This window comes from Schistocerca nitens, chromosome 4 (assembly GCF_023898315.1).
Source record: "Schistocerca nitens isolate TAMUIC-IGC-003100 chromosome 4, iqSchNite1.1, whole genome shotgun sequence".
In the NCBI taxonomy this organism is placed as follows: Eukaryota; Metazoa; Arthropoda; class Insecta; order Orthoptera; family Acrididae; genus Schistocerca; species Schistocerca nitens.
In genome coordinates, this window is record NC_064617.1 from 861,052,507 (window position 1) to 861,068,807 (window position 16,301).

The 16,301-nt window shown below is 39.1% G+C and overlaps 1 protein-coding gene across 1 annotated transcript in view; it reads right to left on the minus strand.

Moving 5' to 3' along the window:
• LOC126253315 (alanine--glyoxylate aminotransferase 2, mitochondrial-like) overlaps positions 1–16,301 on the minus strand; it is a 239,671-nt gene that overhangs the window by 69,444 nt on the left and 153,926 nt on the right. The window contains exons 4-5 of the mRNA XM_049954563.1: positions 11,664–11,787; positions 531–719 (exon numbers count right to left, since the gene is read on the minus strand). Coding sequence (XP_049810520.1) covers positions 531–719; positions 11,664–11,787 — 313 coding nt within the window. The remainder of the gene's footprint in view (positions 1–530; positions 720–11,663; positions 11,788–16,301) is intronic.

A 16,301-nucleotide genomic window follows, 5' to 3' on the forward strand; every position in this document is an offset into this window, starting at 1 on the left:
GTTTTAAAACATAATTCCATTGACGCAAAGCACCATATGAGTAAACATCAAACAAATAAAGCCAGGAGGATGGTGGAAATCAAGCACTAGGGTTTCTATATCTTGTTTGGCTGTTGTTCCATTGTGCAAAAAATGTAAGTCCTAACAGTAGTTTACAGGATGTAGATGATCCAAAACTTGTGTTTATCTAAATCTTGATGAATCAAAAGTACCAATTATTTTTAAAAGCTGTTTTAACAATCAAAATAACAAAGTTGATTTTACTTTAAGATTTGTGACCCACGAAACTCTTTCATTCCAACTGTTTTGTCTACAGCTGCTGTCTTGTCAAGTCAGCAGAACCAAGAACATGTCTGAAGACATCCAACGTAGCTCTGGATGAACCCGGAAGATTTACCAGTAGCTAATCCATCTGCTCATGAAAGCTTTCATTGTATGAACTCATTGTGTGGAAACACAGAAAAGAGAATACATTATAATCTTAACTATTTGAAGATAATGATTTCAAAACTAAATGCATAATAACTTACATGATAAACACCAGATCCAGTTGGTATATCAGGCTTCCAGGCAGAAATTCCAACTAAACCTGCTGTATATGGACTCATACCATGGTATGCATTTCGCAGAGCAATTATGTCATAGTTATTTGTGTATGATCTGCAGAGCAACATGGCAAGATCATTGGCTTCAGAGCCACTGTTCACAAAATACACAACCTGGAAGTGAGAGCAGATAATGTATAAATTCCATTGTCCATGACCTGAAGTAAAATAGAAGTTTGTAAAAATAATCATTAAAATGGATAGCTCTAAAAACAAAATATCTGTTGCCAGCTCTTTATTGTTGATTTCCACTTACTTATTACCTTTATCTGACCCATCGTAGTGGGCATGTTTTCTAGTAAACTCCTGGTTACTCTCATTCTCTTGTCCCTTTTAACAGATGAACAAGCCTCTCTCTTGTTTACCCTGTGTCTGTTGCCACTTCATTAGTAGTATTGTTTTCTGTCTAGTCCACCACAGTTTTTTTTTTTTTTCCAAGACAGGTTTTGGTAATGGTGTTTTTCCCATTGTGGTTTTCATTTCATCTCGTGTAGCTATCTTGATTTTTATTTGTCTCTCCAGCACTTGTTTTTGCTTGCTTACAGTTCACATATTGACCATCTTTCTACTGTGTTGGATGGTTATAATTCTGTCCCCTCCCCCCTGCCTCCACCCCCCGACGACACCTCTCCCAAGTCCTTCTGCTCCACTCCCTCTCTCTCAGTTTTTCTCCTAAAAGAAAATTCATACAAGAGTGTGAGCAATGTGCTCAAATCAGCTAAAAAAAGCTTCATTAAATGAGCAAAACAAAACTGGGAAAAAACTTTACACAGTCAGATAAAACCACGAACTGTGAAAATGACTTATGTACTGACATATCTCACAACACAGTCAAAATAAATCTTTCATTTGGTGCCCATAATAGTAACAATGTCAAGATATCAGAGATATGAAGACAACTGCCCTTATAAGAGGGCACCTTTTTCCAACACCCAGCAGAGAGGGGCATACACAATGTGCCATGTCAATTTCCTGCTCAGCACTTAAGGTTCTACATGGTCCACTATTGTCAGCTTGCCTTCTGCCTTTATATGCCGTAACCACCCAAAAGTTGCTAGACAGATCTACTTGTTGACAGCATTCGATATCTTTGGACCTCAAGTAGGTTGCTTCTGGAACTAGTTGTGTCCTCAACAGCCAGGAGAAAAAAGAACAGTGTGAGGTTCTTCAAGTCCACGTGTTCCAGCTACTTTTACAACAGCAACAAACACTGTAAGCCCCAAAAGCCCCTCCGCCATAGGTCACAACAAATCCACAATGCCAGCACTAGCAGCATTCCAATCAGTAAAAGAGAACTGGCAGTCATGCATCAAGCAGCTGATTTCGAAATTCAAATCTTATGAGACAATAGATTTATCAAGTTAGCTTGCAATTTTTTATCTCTTGTGGACTGCACCTGCAATGTATCAGTTACTTAAAACTCTTACATCATTGATAATCCTCAACCTATTAACTGTTTCCAGTAGTTGCATAAGTAAACAAAACTATCTCACATTGCACAAGTAGCAAATCTCTGCAGCATCAGCTGGAAATGTTCTTTTGTATGTTAGGAGTGCCAGATGTCCTGTGTTGATTCACCGATTTGTGTTGTAGCTCAAAATGCTCCAATCAAGAGGCATTAAAATTAAAGACCTTTTTTCGAAAGAAGTGCTTAAAATAGTTCATGAATTTACAGTAAATGAACAACATCCTTTAAAAGAACATTTTGAAAAATCAAGAAATCACAGAGCAGTTGCTTAATCCACACTCTTTTATTGTGTACACAGTATTATTTCACAACAGTTAAAGTTCCATCATCTGGCATAAAATATAATAATAAAAACTATTTTCTTGTACACTAATGGGAGAGGATCCTCAAGTCTGAAATATCATATAAGGAAATGTGCAGCTAAAATATCTAAATTCAAATACATTTAAAAAGAGAACAGGACATTACTTACAAATAAAATCAGTTAATCAACTGAGGTCATCCTCACCCTACTGATGTTCCACACAGAGGTGCTTGTATGCCTAATGTAGTTCTGTCTTCACTTGCTGTTCAACTAACAGTTGTGTTTTCATTCAATGAAATTACTATCAGGGAAAATCAGCCGTATATTAAAGAAACACCTAGTTAAAACCGTCTTTTGCCTGCCCAATAAAACACGGGCGTTACTGAGATGTGTGAAAGACGACCTCAGTTTGAGGAAGGCTGGCATATACCAAATTCCCTGTGAGTGTGGGAAGACTTATATCGGACAAACAGTATGCACCATTGAAGATCGTAGCCGAGAACATCAAAGGCACGCTCAACTGAAATATCCAAATAAGTCGGCGGTAGCAGAGCACTGTTTGTCCGAGAAACACGAGATGGATTATCAGCGTACCCAGATACTGGCTCAGACCTCTAAATATTGGGACAGCGTTATAAGGGAGGCTATTGAAATTCGCACCAGGGAAGATCTTATCAACCGAGATTGCGGCTACAATCTCAGCAAGGCTTGAGACCCAGCATTGAATGTAATTAAGAAAACTCTCAGCAAGAAGTACAAACTGGTGACCAGGGTGGACATAGCAAGCACATCGATGCTACAACAGATTCTGATGCCCACATCTTCGCGACCGCCGGCGTGCGGGCACGGACGGTGGAGAGAGCGTCCCACGGGGGGAGGGGATTTAAATCAGCCACTCGCCCTCAGGAGCTCAGTTTGTCAGTGCACCTGATGATGGCAACATGTCTGATCGCCGAAATATTGTGCCTGTTGGACACTATGAACAGGCAGTATACCTGTGGACTGTTCGAGTATTTTTTCATACTTTATGTTTAATAATATGTGTACTGTTGAAGAAACAGATGTAAAACACATATCACAATAATGATATTATCATATGGGTTTATTGGCCAGGAGACTCCGTGTGGTAATTCGGCTGCATTGTGCAAGTCTTTCTATGTGACTCCACTTTGATAACTTGCATGTCAATGAAGATGAGATGAATATATTAGGAAAATCACAAACATCCAGTCCCTGAGTGACAAAAATCTCTGATCCATCTGGGAATTGAACAGAGGACTCTACAATCTTGAGGCAGCAACACTAAACTAGACTACAAGCTTTGGGCACAATACATACAATTTGTGGTATTCAACAATTGTATCGAAGCACTGCCATTAACACTTGATTACTAAACCCTCAAAAAAATTATGATTTCTGGCCTTGCCACAATGGTAACACTAGTTCCTATCAGGTCATCAAAGTTAAGCACTGTTGGACTTGGCTAACACTTGGATAGGTCACCGTCTGGGTCAGCTGAGTACTGTTGGCAAGCAAGGTGCACTCAGCCCTTGTGAGGCCTACTGAGGAGCTACTTGAGTGCGATGTAGCAATACTGGTCATGAAAACTGACAACAGGAGGGAGAGCAGTGTGCTGACCATGTGCCTCTCCGTATCTGCATCCAGTGATGCCAGATGGCTGAGGATGACACGGCAGCCGGTCAGTACCGTTGGGCTTTCAAGGCCTGTTTGGATGGAGTTTGTTTGTTTTTCGTATGGTATAAAACAGGATGTTTTGTACTTAATTTGGTATGTAACATACCATTGGAGATCTAATAATTGTAATTAACTAATTAGTAACCTATAAATTATGGCTTGCATTGAATAAAATGTGGAGTAGTAAACTTAATGATGGTTTTCTAGCAATGTAACATTCCCCTCCTCCTCCCCCCCCCCCCCCTCTTTAGTGTTCTAAGGTTAAAGAAAAATAAAATATAAATTATGTATTACTTTACAGTTACATGAAAATAATTAAGAAATTATAGCTAAATCAAACAATGGAAAATCCAGGATACAATGTAACAATATTATGAAGAGGAAAGTTGCTACTCACCATATAGCGGAATTGCTGAGTCGCAGATAGGCACAAGAAAAAGACTGTCACAAATAAAGCTTACAGCCATTAATGCCTTCATCAACAACAGACGTAGGCGTGTGCCCACACACACACACACACACACACACACACACACACACACACACACACACACACAGAAATACAATTCATACACACGACTGCAGTGTCAGACAACTGAAACCACACTGCAAGCAGCAGCACCAGTGTGTGACAGGAGTGGCGACTGGGTGGGGGTACCCAGTCACCACTCCCATCACACACTGGTGCTGCTGCTCACAATGTGGTTTCAGTTGCCTGCTGAGACTGCAGTCGTGTGTGTGAATTGCATTTGTGTGTGTGTGTGTGTGTGTGTGTGTGTGTGTGTGTGTGACTACTGTTAATGACCGAAAGCTTTTATTTGTGACAGTCTTTTTATTGTGGCTATCTGTGACTCAGCATTGCTATATGGTGAGTAGCATATAGCAATTTTCCTTTTCATAAAAAAATTACAGCTATAGGCATTTCATCAATTCCCACACTACTAACTACATGAATTCCTATGTATTTATACTTTACTGCATAGCTTGTTACATAAGTTTACAGTAATATGTTTCCCAGCATCCACTTATAAGTAGTGACATGAAACACAATATTTAGAATATTAATACTCTCACTAATTTCAATATCAACAGGGTATAGAAAAAGTCCACATATTTTCAAACACTAAAACGAAACATTAAATTTATTTAAAAACAGCTTTGACAAGCTGGTTTTCCAGATAATTTTTGATCTTGGCAGATATTCGGTATTTGTTAGGATAGCATACTTCTGTTAGATGTTGAGACCAGGATTGCTCCACATTGAGGGATACACTACACCACAGCCTCTTCTATATATGAAAGAAATCCAAGGACTTACAGGACATCCACAGCTCCGTCATCTGAGGGTAACCCAAATGTAACTTCTGTCTTTTCTACCAGTTACTCCCCATTGTTTTCCTTAATCATTTGGTTGGTTTCATGTCTGTTATTACACTGCTTCTCATATTGTTTTCTTCTTGGGAGCTGGGGTTTCAACTTCCTTATGGCTACAGAATGTCTGGTGTAACCATCTTGCATTCAGTCAGTGGGTTATCAAAGCTTATATTATCCAGTCTCTGGACACCCTACTGCTGGTACATTACCTACTGTGTTCTGATTTTATGTATTTTCTGAGCCCTCCATACAACTGTCTATTTGCATTATTACTCACTTATTCTCATCTGTACTCTTCTCTCATAATTGTTTTTAATATCCATATTTTATCACTGTTATTCCTTAAAACTTGATTTGCTGTACAATTCTGACCCACATGTCCACATTTCCCTTGTTCACCACATTCAGATACACATTATCTGACTTAAGTATGTGGGGTATTGCCTGTCACCTATAATATGATTTATCACTCCTTTGACTATCTATTTTCAGAAGTCATAGCTCTTCATAAAGCACCTCCGTAGTGCAGCGTTGTTAGCATTACCACGTACCACGCAAGAGGGCCCGGGTTTGATTCCTAGCAGGGGACTGCGTGTTATGTATCCTTCATCATCATTGATGAGCAAGTCGCCGAAGTGGTGTCAACTAAAAAGACTTGCAATATGGTGGCCGAACGTCGAAGGGGATATTCTGGCCAATAAATGCCACATGATCATTTCATTTCATAAATCCTTCCTTATCTCATAGTATGCGGTCTCTATAGATACAGTCCTCAATATGCACTTTTTTGTAACAGTTGGTCATGGCACAAGGCATGGAAAAAAGATTTGTTTGTATAAGTGGGTGAGAGGGGGACATGTCCATACATACCAGGACCGAGAAAACCATCCACTTATCTACAGTTTGAGAGAAGCAGATGATTCTATTTTTCAGAGTCCATCATATTGTTCAAAGACAAAGTGTTTGACAGCAAATCCATGGGAATTTGCAGAAATTTATTCACAGGGGGAGGGGAAAGACTATAAAATTAACATTTTTTTTATGTAAATGAGTTGGTCGGTTTCAAGATGTACCATGCCGTAAGAATTAAATTTTATAGGTGAAAACAAAAAAATTATTGTCTATCAGAGAATTGATGATTATCTACTTACTGAGAATTCTGCAATGAATAAAAACTAACTCCAGATCCAGGGGATGGGGTTGGTGGGTGCGTGGGACAAATCATGTTTTCCTTATCCATGAAACCAAATCCAAAAATATAATGCCCATATATCTATGAAAAAAGCAGAGATTCTAATGCTTTTGCCTCAAAATGTATACCGTATTTACTCGAATCTAAGCCACACTCAAATCTAAGCCGCACCTGAAAAATGAGACTCGAAATCAAGGAAAAAAAATTTTCCCGAATCTAAGCCGCACCTGAAATTTGAGACTCGAAATTCAAGGGGAGAGAAAAGTTTTAGGCCGCACCACCAAATCAAAACAAAGTTGCTCCATTGTAATATGAGACAATTTAGGTCGAATGAATGCCGATACAGCTACAGTAGTTTGGTTCGAGTCATAAGCTTAGCAGTAAAGTTTTATCAGGTAGCCATTTCTGTGCGTCAGGCACTCCATCCGTATTTATACGGGTACCCTTTCTTTTTCACGTGCTTCCTCTGGTTTGAATTGATTGCTTATTTTTCTTTGATCTGATAAGTGCTGTTCTCTTTGTTATAGGTGTTTATGTCACTCAAAGCTGAAAATGCATTACTGTACTATGTCTTGCATTGTTTGTCGCATATTGATAATGTGTGTTTACGACCTGTCGCCGCTCGCAGCATGGCTTGCTTTTGTGCACGCTACCGCCGCTTACAATTAAAAAACAAAAGAGAGGAATTGTCTCATTAGCGAAACAATAGCAAGAGACTGCTATTTGATGTTACTTACACTGCTGCTTTCTTTGATAATCATCGAGAACCAAATAATAGACTGCGTATGATAGATGATGTTCTGAACGAGAGTTTAGCGAAAAATTTTCTCCGTTTGAAAATCTTTGCAGAAGCCTCTTTAGTACATTACATTCTGCACAGAAATCAGAGTCATCTTAAATTTAAAACTGTAGTCAATTGCCGTGCTTCATTTCTGATTGTACCACTATTAGGCATAAGAATAATACGAATATAAACATGACACGATATGTATATTATTCCGCGTTTGCTGTTGTCTCACTCTAGTTTCGTAGTTTATAAGGCAGACAGGTTTTCAATGAGATAGCAGCAAACACGAAAGAATACATGGCAAAATGTTTATATTCGTATTATTCTTATGGTGAAGAGAATACTGCATGTGATTCACAATACATAAAAGATCCTATTAGCAATCATCTCACAGGTAGGAAAAAATTCAGAAAGTAGAGTTGGCCATATTGACAAACATCCCAAACAGTCTTGCCAGTCGGATTTTCATAGTACATTGAAATGCCGCTACATTCGAAGATGAACAATACGGAATTTGTATTTACTTCGCTGGATAATGTATGAAAATGTAGTGGTCGAAACTCAGGGCGGAGAAAAAAAGCTCATCTTCCACCTTTTTTTAAATTTATTTACTGACACAGAAGTTTTGGTGCCAATATTTACTTTGTGCCTGCAAAGCATGCCTGTGTAGCGCTACATATATTCAACAGCAGGACTTAGTTGTGGCGGCACCTACCAACAGAACTTCCGCTTACTTTGCACTCGATTAAAGCCGCAGGCGGCTTTTTGGATTACAAAAACCGGAAAAAAAGTGCGGCTTAGATTCGAGTAAATACGGTAGGTCTACAGCAAATGCGATCCATTTCCATTCCTTTCATTTGTTCATAACATTTTTCATCAAAGGGGAAAACTATAAAAAATTGCCTGAAGAGTTTAATAAAATAACCATCAAAGTAATCACCAAAAATTCCAAAGATTGAAAAAAAATGAAACTCAAGTAAAATGGAAATCATATCGAACTGATTGTAATACTCATATCACAGAGACACAGGTGACTGGCGTAATGCACAAGTTCATCAGTGTTTTTCTGAGAATGTGGTTCCGATATTTTGTCAGGTGCTACAAGGGTATTGTTGTTGTTGTTGTGGTCTTCAGTCCTGATACTGGTTTGATGCAGCTCTCCATGCTACCCTATCCTGTGCAAGTTTCTTCATCTCCCAGTACCTACTGAAACCTACATCCTTCTGAATCTGCTTAGTGTATTCATCTCTTGGTCTCCCTCTATGATTTTTACCCTCCATGCTGCCCTCCAATGCTAAATTTGTGATCCCTTGATGCCTCAGAACATGTCCTACCAACCGGTCCCTTCTTCTCGTCAAGTTCTGCCACAAACTCCTCTTCTCCCCTATTCTATTCAATACCTCCTCATTAGTTACGTGATCTACCCATCTAATCTTCAGCATTCTTCTGTAGCACCACATTTCGAAAGCTTCTATTCTCTTCTTGTCCAAACTATTTATCGTCCATGTTTCACTTCCATACATGGCTACACTCCATACAAATACTTTCAGAAACGACTTCCTGACACTTAAATCTATACTTGATGTTAACAAATTCCTCCTCTTCAGAAACACTTTCCTTGCCATTGCCAGTCTACATTTTATATCCTCTCTACTTCAACCATCATCAGTTATTTTGCACCCCAAATAGCAAAACTCCTTTACTACTTTACGTGTCTCATTTCCTAATCTAATTCCCTCGGCATCACCCGACTTAATTCGACTACATTCCATTATCCTCGTTTTGCTTTTGTTGATGTTCATCTTATACCCTCCTTTCAAGACACTGTCCATTCCGTTCAACTGCTCTTCCAAGTCCTTTGTTGTCTCTGACAGAATTACAATGTCATCGGTGAACCTCAAGGTTTTTATTTCTTCTCCATGGATTTTAATACCTACTCCGAATTTTTCTTTTGTTTCCTTTACTGCTTGCTCAATATACAGATTGAATAACATTGGGGAGAGGCTACAACCCTCTCTCACTCCCTTCCCAACTACCACTTCCCTTTCACGTCCCTCGACTCTTATAACTGCCATCTGGTTTCTGTACAAATTGTAAATAGCCTTTCGCTCCCTGTATTTTACCCCTGCCACCTTCAGAATTTGAAAGAGAGTATTCCAGTCAACATTGTCAAAAGCTTTCTCTAAGTCTACAAATGCTAGAAATGTAGGTTTGCCTTTCCTTAATTTTTCTTCTAAGATAAGGCGTAAGGTCAGTATTGCCTCACATGTTCCAACGTTTCTATGCAATCCAAACTGATCTTCTACCAGTTTTTCCATTTGTCTGTAAAGAATTCGCGTTAGTATTTTGCAGCTGTGACTTATTAAAATGATAGTTCGGCAATTTTCACATCTGTCAACACCTGCTTTCTTTGGGATTGGAATTATTATATTCTTCTTGAAGTCTGAGGGTATTTCGCCTGTCTCATACATCTTGCTCACCATATGGTATAGTTTTGTCAGGACTGGCTCTCCCAAGGCCGTCAACAGTTCTAATGGAATGTTGTCTACTCCCAGGGCCTTGTTTCGACTCAGGTCTTTCAGTGCTGTGTCAAACTCTTCACGCAGTATTGTATCTCCCATTTCGTCTTCATCTACATTGTCTTCCATTTCCAGAATATTGTCCTGAAGTACATCGCCCTTGTATAGACCCTCTGTATACTCCTTCCACCTTTCTGCTTTCCCTTCTTTGCTTAGAAATGGGTTTCCATCTGAGCTCTTGACATTCATACAAGTGGTTCTCTTTTCTCCAAAGGTCTCTTTAATTTTCCTGTAGGCAGTATCTATCTTACCCCTAGTGAGATAACCCTCTACATCCTTACATTTGTCCTCTAGCCATCCCTGCTTAGCAATTCTGCACTTCCTGTCGATCTCATTTTTGAGACGTTTGTATTCCTTTTTGCCTGCTTTATTTACTGCATTTTTATATTTTCTCCTTTCATCAATTAAATTCAATATTTCTTCTGTTACCCAAGGATTTCTACCAGCTCTCGTCTTTTTACCTACTTGATCGTCTGCTGCCTTCACTACTTCATCCCTTAAAGCTACCCATTCGGGTATACCAATGTTACCAACTAGTGGCCCCTAGGAAATGCTTTCTTTGTGGCTTGTGTACCTTAGTAAGTTGTGTTGACACTATTGCTCATGTTCTAAGATGCTTACTGTCAGTACTTGCTAAACCTGCAGTGTCTTCTTCTCAACTTTACTGGCGTATGTAGGAAACATCATTCAACAGATCAAATACCTGCCTTTTGTATTCCACGCATGTTATCAGTACCACAACATCATCCTTGTAAGCAAGCAAATATATAGTTAGTTGTCCTCCTGTAGAATTGTAAGTGCTAGTTGTTCTTTCTTCGAGACATTAAATTCCTGTGTTTGTGCAATTTCTACTGGGCATCCACCTGATCTATGTTTTGCAAAGCATGGTAGACAACCAGCATTCACAGTTACAGTCTTTTATATTTATACTTTGTGTGTGTTCCCTATGCCCTTCAGAGGAACACAAGAATGGCTGCTTCGAAATGTCAAAGTGGATTGCTCGTCCCATTTGCCTGTAGCAGAGGTAGCGCTCTTCCTGTAAAATTTCTAGTGTCAGTAAAACATTAAAACATAGTCATTATTTCTTTCTTGCTTTACATTCCTTGTTAGAGTCAGAACTATGAGAATCAAATAAATTATTGTGAACATATCTTTAAAGTTCTCTTCAATTCATGAATTTTGTTTAGGTAAAATTGTTTCATGTTTAGCCTCACTCACAAATTTTATCTAACTGCTGTGATTAAGTAGTCTATTTGTTTTACTTCCTATTTTAAGTTCCCTCCCACCGCAAGCATGTCTTATGCATTCGCCTACCATTGTTTTCTCCAATTCTGTCAATGGGCTTTTCAACTTCATGGAAAAAAGAACTGCCCATAAATTTACACACAGTTCCTCATTCCCTTCTTATCAATATTCTTTTTTTCTTTTAATGATTCCCAATCCTAAACAAGAAATATTTGATTCCTAAATTTAGGCAAATTATGTTAACACCAGCTAACTATTTTTAACTGTTGATAAATGTGGTCATCCACATCCTTTGTTAATCTTTTCTGGTACCTTAAGTTTTAAAATCTTTATCTGTTGTCCAACATCACAAAAAAGTTAATTCTTCTAATTGATTAACACTATTACTAATACATCATATATCAAAGTTCTTACATTTAACTTATCAGGCAGCTTGGCTGTCAGTTTTTGAGCATATTCATGTAGTTTTGGATGCATAAAAAGGTTACTTGTATGCCATAGTGAATTGGCTTGTGTGACCAAAGCATCTTTTACTTTCCTGTTAAAGAAACAGAGTAATCATAAATTTGTATAAATCACAATAAAATACCAGTATTAAAAAGCACATCACAGAGTACATTTAAAATGTGATCTAACATTTCCTTTACAACTTTACTTATCACCTTGTTATTTCATTTTTATTCACACAATGAGACTTTTCAGCATATTACAGTGTAACAATGATTTGTGAAAGTTTGCCTCAGTGTACATAGCACTGTTACTATCCATCTACATTTTCATTCCACGCTAGTATGGCAGCAATAGAGGTTCCGTAGCATAAGTGCTGCAGGACATAAAAATGTTTCAACAGTGAATGCATTAGGATGTATATGTGTACAAGTGGTTGTCAGCAATTTGAAAGCACATCTTCCACTACATATAACAACATATGAGGCTATCAGTGCTATAGTGGCCTAACCCACAGCACACTGGTTTGTGGGAATGGCCACTGGAAGATACTGATGTTTGCACAATTGATGTGTAGGGTAGTGATTGCAGCACATAGCAATGATTGTGGTATACATAACGTGATACGGTCTCCAGTAATTGGCTTTATGTGTAGTTAACAGTAATAGTGTTTTTAGACCATTTTTTGTGTGGGTTAGGCCACTATTGTTTCAGCACACTTGGCCGTAATACAGGAAACATGTGGGATAGGCTGTTATTGCTTTACACACTGTAGTCAAACACTGGACAAGATACACATGAGGCATTAATGTTCATCATCCGTATCATCATTTACAGTGACGGTGTCGCCACACAGCTGTGCAGATGTCTTCAAGTTACGATAATAACCATGGTACACCGGGAGTACGAATTGCAGCAAGGTCATTAAATCAGTCTTTTTAAACATGCTACTAGCATGTCCTTTGATACATTGTACATCCAGAATCTTAATTACTTTTGACCCTCATTTAGCAAAACTGACATCGGCAAACAGGACATCTGACTCATTAGAGTACTTATCAAACATGATACTGGGAGAGGATGCTTTATACTGAAGCCTCTGAATATGGAACCATTACACCCTGGTATTTTGTGTCGACACTTTATGGTTATGTATGTTTCTCTCCCCACCATGAACCATGGACCTTGCCGTTGGTGGGGAGGCTTGCGTGCCTCAGTGATACAGATGGCCGTACTGTAGGTGCAACCACAACGGAGGGGTATCTGTTGAGAGGTCAGACAAACATGTGGTTCCTGAAGAGGGGCAGCAGCCTTTTCAGTAGTTGCAGGAGCAACAGTCTGGATGATTGACTGATCTGGCCTTGCAACACTAACCAAAACGGCCTTGCTTTGCTGGTACTGCGAACGGCTGAAAGCAAGGGGAAACTACAGCCGTAATTTTCCCCGAGGGCATGCAGCTTTACTGTATGGTTAAATGATGATGGCGTCCTCTTCGGTAAAATATTCCGGAGGTAAAATAGTCCCCCATTCGGATCTCTGGGCGGGGACTACTCATTAGGACGTTGTTATCAGCAGAAAGACAACTGGCGTTCTACGGGTTGGAGCGTGGAATGTCAGATGCCTTAATCGGGCAGGTAGGTTAGAAAATTTAAAAAGGGAAATGGATAGGTTAAAGTTAGATATAGTGGGAATTAGTGAAGTTCGGAGGCAGGAGGAACAAGACTTTTGGTCAGGTGAATACAGGGTTATAAATACAAAATCAAATAGGGATGATGCAGGAGTAAGTTTAATAATGAATAAAAAAATAGGAGTGCGGGTAAGCTACTACAAACAGCATAGTGAACACATTATTGTGGCCAAGATAGACACGAAGCCCACGCCTACTACAGTAGTACAAGTTTATATGCCAACTAGCTCTGCAGATGAAGAAACTGATGAAATGTATGATGAGATAAAAGAAATTATTCAGGTAGTGAAGGGGGACGAAAATTTAATAATCTTGGGTGACTGGAATTCGAGAGTAGGAAAAGGGAGATAAGGAAACATAGTAGGTGAATATGGATTGGGTGAAAGAAATGAAAGAGGAAGCCATCTGGTAGAATTATGCACAGAGCTTAACTTAATCATAGCTAACACTTGGTTCAAGAATCATAAAAGGAGGTTGTATACATGGAAGAATCCTGGAGATACTAAAAGGTATCAGATAGATTATATAATGGTAAGACAGAGATTTAGGAACCAGGTTTTAAATTGTAAGACATTTCCAAGGGCAGATGTGGATTCTGACCACAATCTATTGGTTATAAACTGTAGATTAAAACTGAAGAAACTGAAAAAAGGTGGGAATTTAAGGAGATGGGACCTGTATAAACAGAAAGAACCAGAGGTTGTACAGAGTTTCAGGGAGAGCATAAGGGAACAATTGACAGCAATGGGGGAAAGAAGTACAGTAGAAGAAGAATGGGTAGCTCTGAGGGATGAAGTAGTGAAGGCAGCAGATGATCAAGTAGGTAAAAAGACGAGGGCTAGTAGAACTCCTTGGGTAACAGAAGAAATATTGAATTTAATTGATGAAAGGAGAAAATATAAAAATGCAGTCAATGAAACAGGCAAAAAGGAATACAAACGTCTCAAAAATTATACCGTCAGGAAGTGCAAAATGGCTAAGCAGGGATGGCTAGAGGACAAATGTAAGGATGTAGAGGCTTATCTCACTAGGGGTAAGATAGATACTGCCTACAGGAAAATTAAAGAGACCTTTGGAGAAAGAGAACCACTTGTATGAATATCAAGAGCTCAGATGGAAACCCAGTTCTAACCAAAGAAGGGAAAGCAGAAAGGTGGAAGGAGTATATAGAGGGTCTATACAAGGGCAATGTACTTGGGGACAATATTCTGGAAATTGAAGACAATGTAGATGAAGATGAAATGGGAGATACGATACTGCATGAAGAGTTTGACACAGCACTGAAAGACCTAAGTCGAAACAAGGCCCCGGGAGTAGACAACATTCCATTAGGACTACTGACGGCCTTGGGAGAGCCAGTCCTGACAAAACTCTACCATCTGGTGAGCAAGATATATGAGACAGGCGAAATACCCTCAGACTTCAAGAAGAATATAATAATTCCAATTCCAAAGAAAGCAGGTGTTGACAGATGTGAAAATTACTGAACTATCAGTTTAATAAGTCACAGCTGCAAAATATTAACGCGAATTCTTTACAGACGAATGGAAAAACTGGTAGAAGCCGGCCTCGGGGAAGATCAGTTTGGATTACGTAGAAATATTGGAACACATGAGGCAATACTGACCTTACGACTTATCTTAGAAGAAAAATTAAGGGCAGGCAAACCTACATTTCTAGCATTTGTAGACTTAGAGAAAGCTTTTGACAATGTTGACTGGAATACTCTCTTTCAAATTCGAAAGGTGGTAAGGGTAAAATACAGGGAGCGAAAGGCTATTTACAATTTGTACAGAAACCAGATGGCAGTTATGAATCGAGGGGCATGAAAGGGAAGCAGTGGTTGGGAAGGGAGTGAGAGAGGGTTGTAGCCTCTCCCCAATGTTATTCAATCTGTATATTGAGCAAGCAGTAAAGGAAACAAAAGATAAATTCGGAGTAGGTATTAAAATCCATGGAGAAGAAATAAAAACTTTGAGGTTCGCCGATGACATTGTAATTCTTTCAGAGACAGCAAAGGACTTGGCTCTGAGCACTATGGGACTTAACATCTGTGGTCATCAGTCCCCTAGAACTTATAACTAATTAAACCTAACTAACCTAAGGACAGCACACAACACCCAGTCATCACGAGGCGCAAAGGACTTGGAAGAGCAGTTGAACGGAATGGACAGTGTCTTGAAAGGAGGATATAAGATGAACATCAACAAAAACAAAACGAGGAAAATGGAATGTAGTCGAATTAAGTCGGGCGATGCTGAGGGAATTAGATTAGGAAATGAGACACTTAAAGTAGTAAAGGAGTTTTGCTATTTGGGGAGCAAAATAACTGATGATGGTCAAAGTAGAGAAGATATAAAATGTAGACTGGCAATGGCAAGGAAAGCGTTTCTGAAGAAGAGGAATTTATTAACATCAAGTATAGATTTAAGTGTCAGGAAGTCGTTTCTGAAAGTGTTCGTATGGAGTGTAGCTATGTATGGAAGTGAAACATGGACGATAAATAGTTTGGACAGGAAGAGAATAGAAGCTTTCGAAATGTGGTGCTACAGAAGAATGCTGAAGATTAGATGGGTAGATCACATAACTAATGAGGAGGTATTGAATAGAATTGGGGAGAAGAGGAGTTTGTGGCACAATTTGACGAGAAGAAGGGACCGGTTGGTAGGACATGTTCTGAGGCATCAAGGGATCACAAATTGAGCATTGGAGGGCAACGTGTAGGGTAAAAATCGTAGAGGGAGACCAAGAGATGAATACACTAAGCAGATTCAGAAGGATGTAGGTTTCAGTAGGTACTGGGAGATGAAGAAACTTGCACAGGATAGGGTAGCATGGAGAGCTGCATCAAACCAGTCTCAGGACTGAAGACCACAACAACATCAATGTTTCTCCCTAAATGTACTGTGGACATGAAA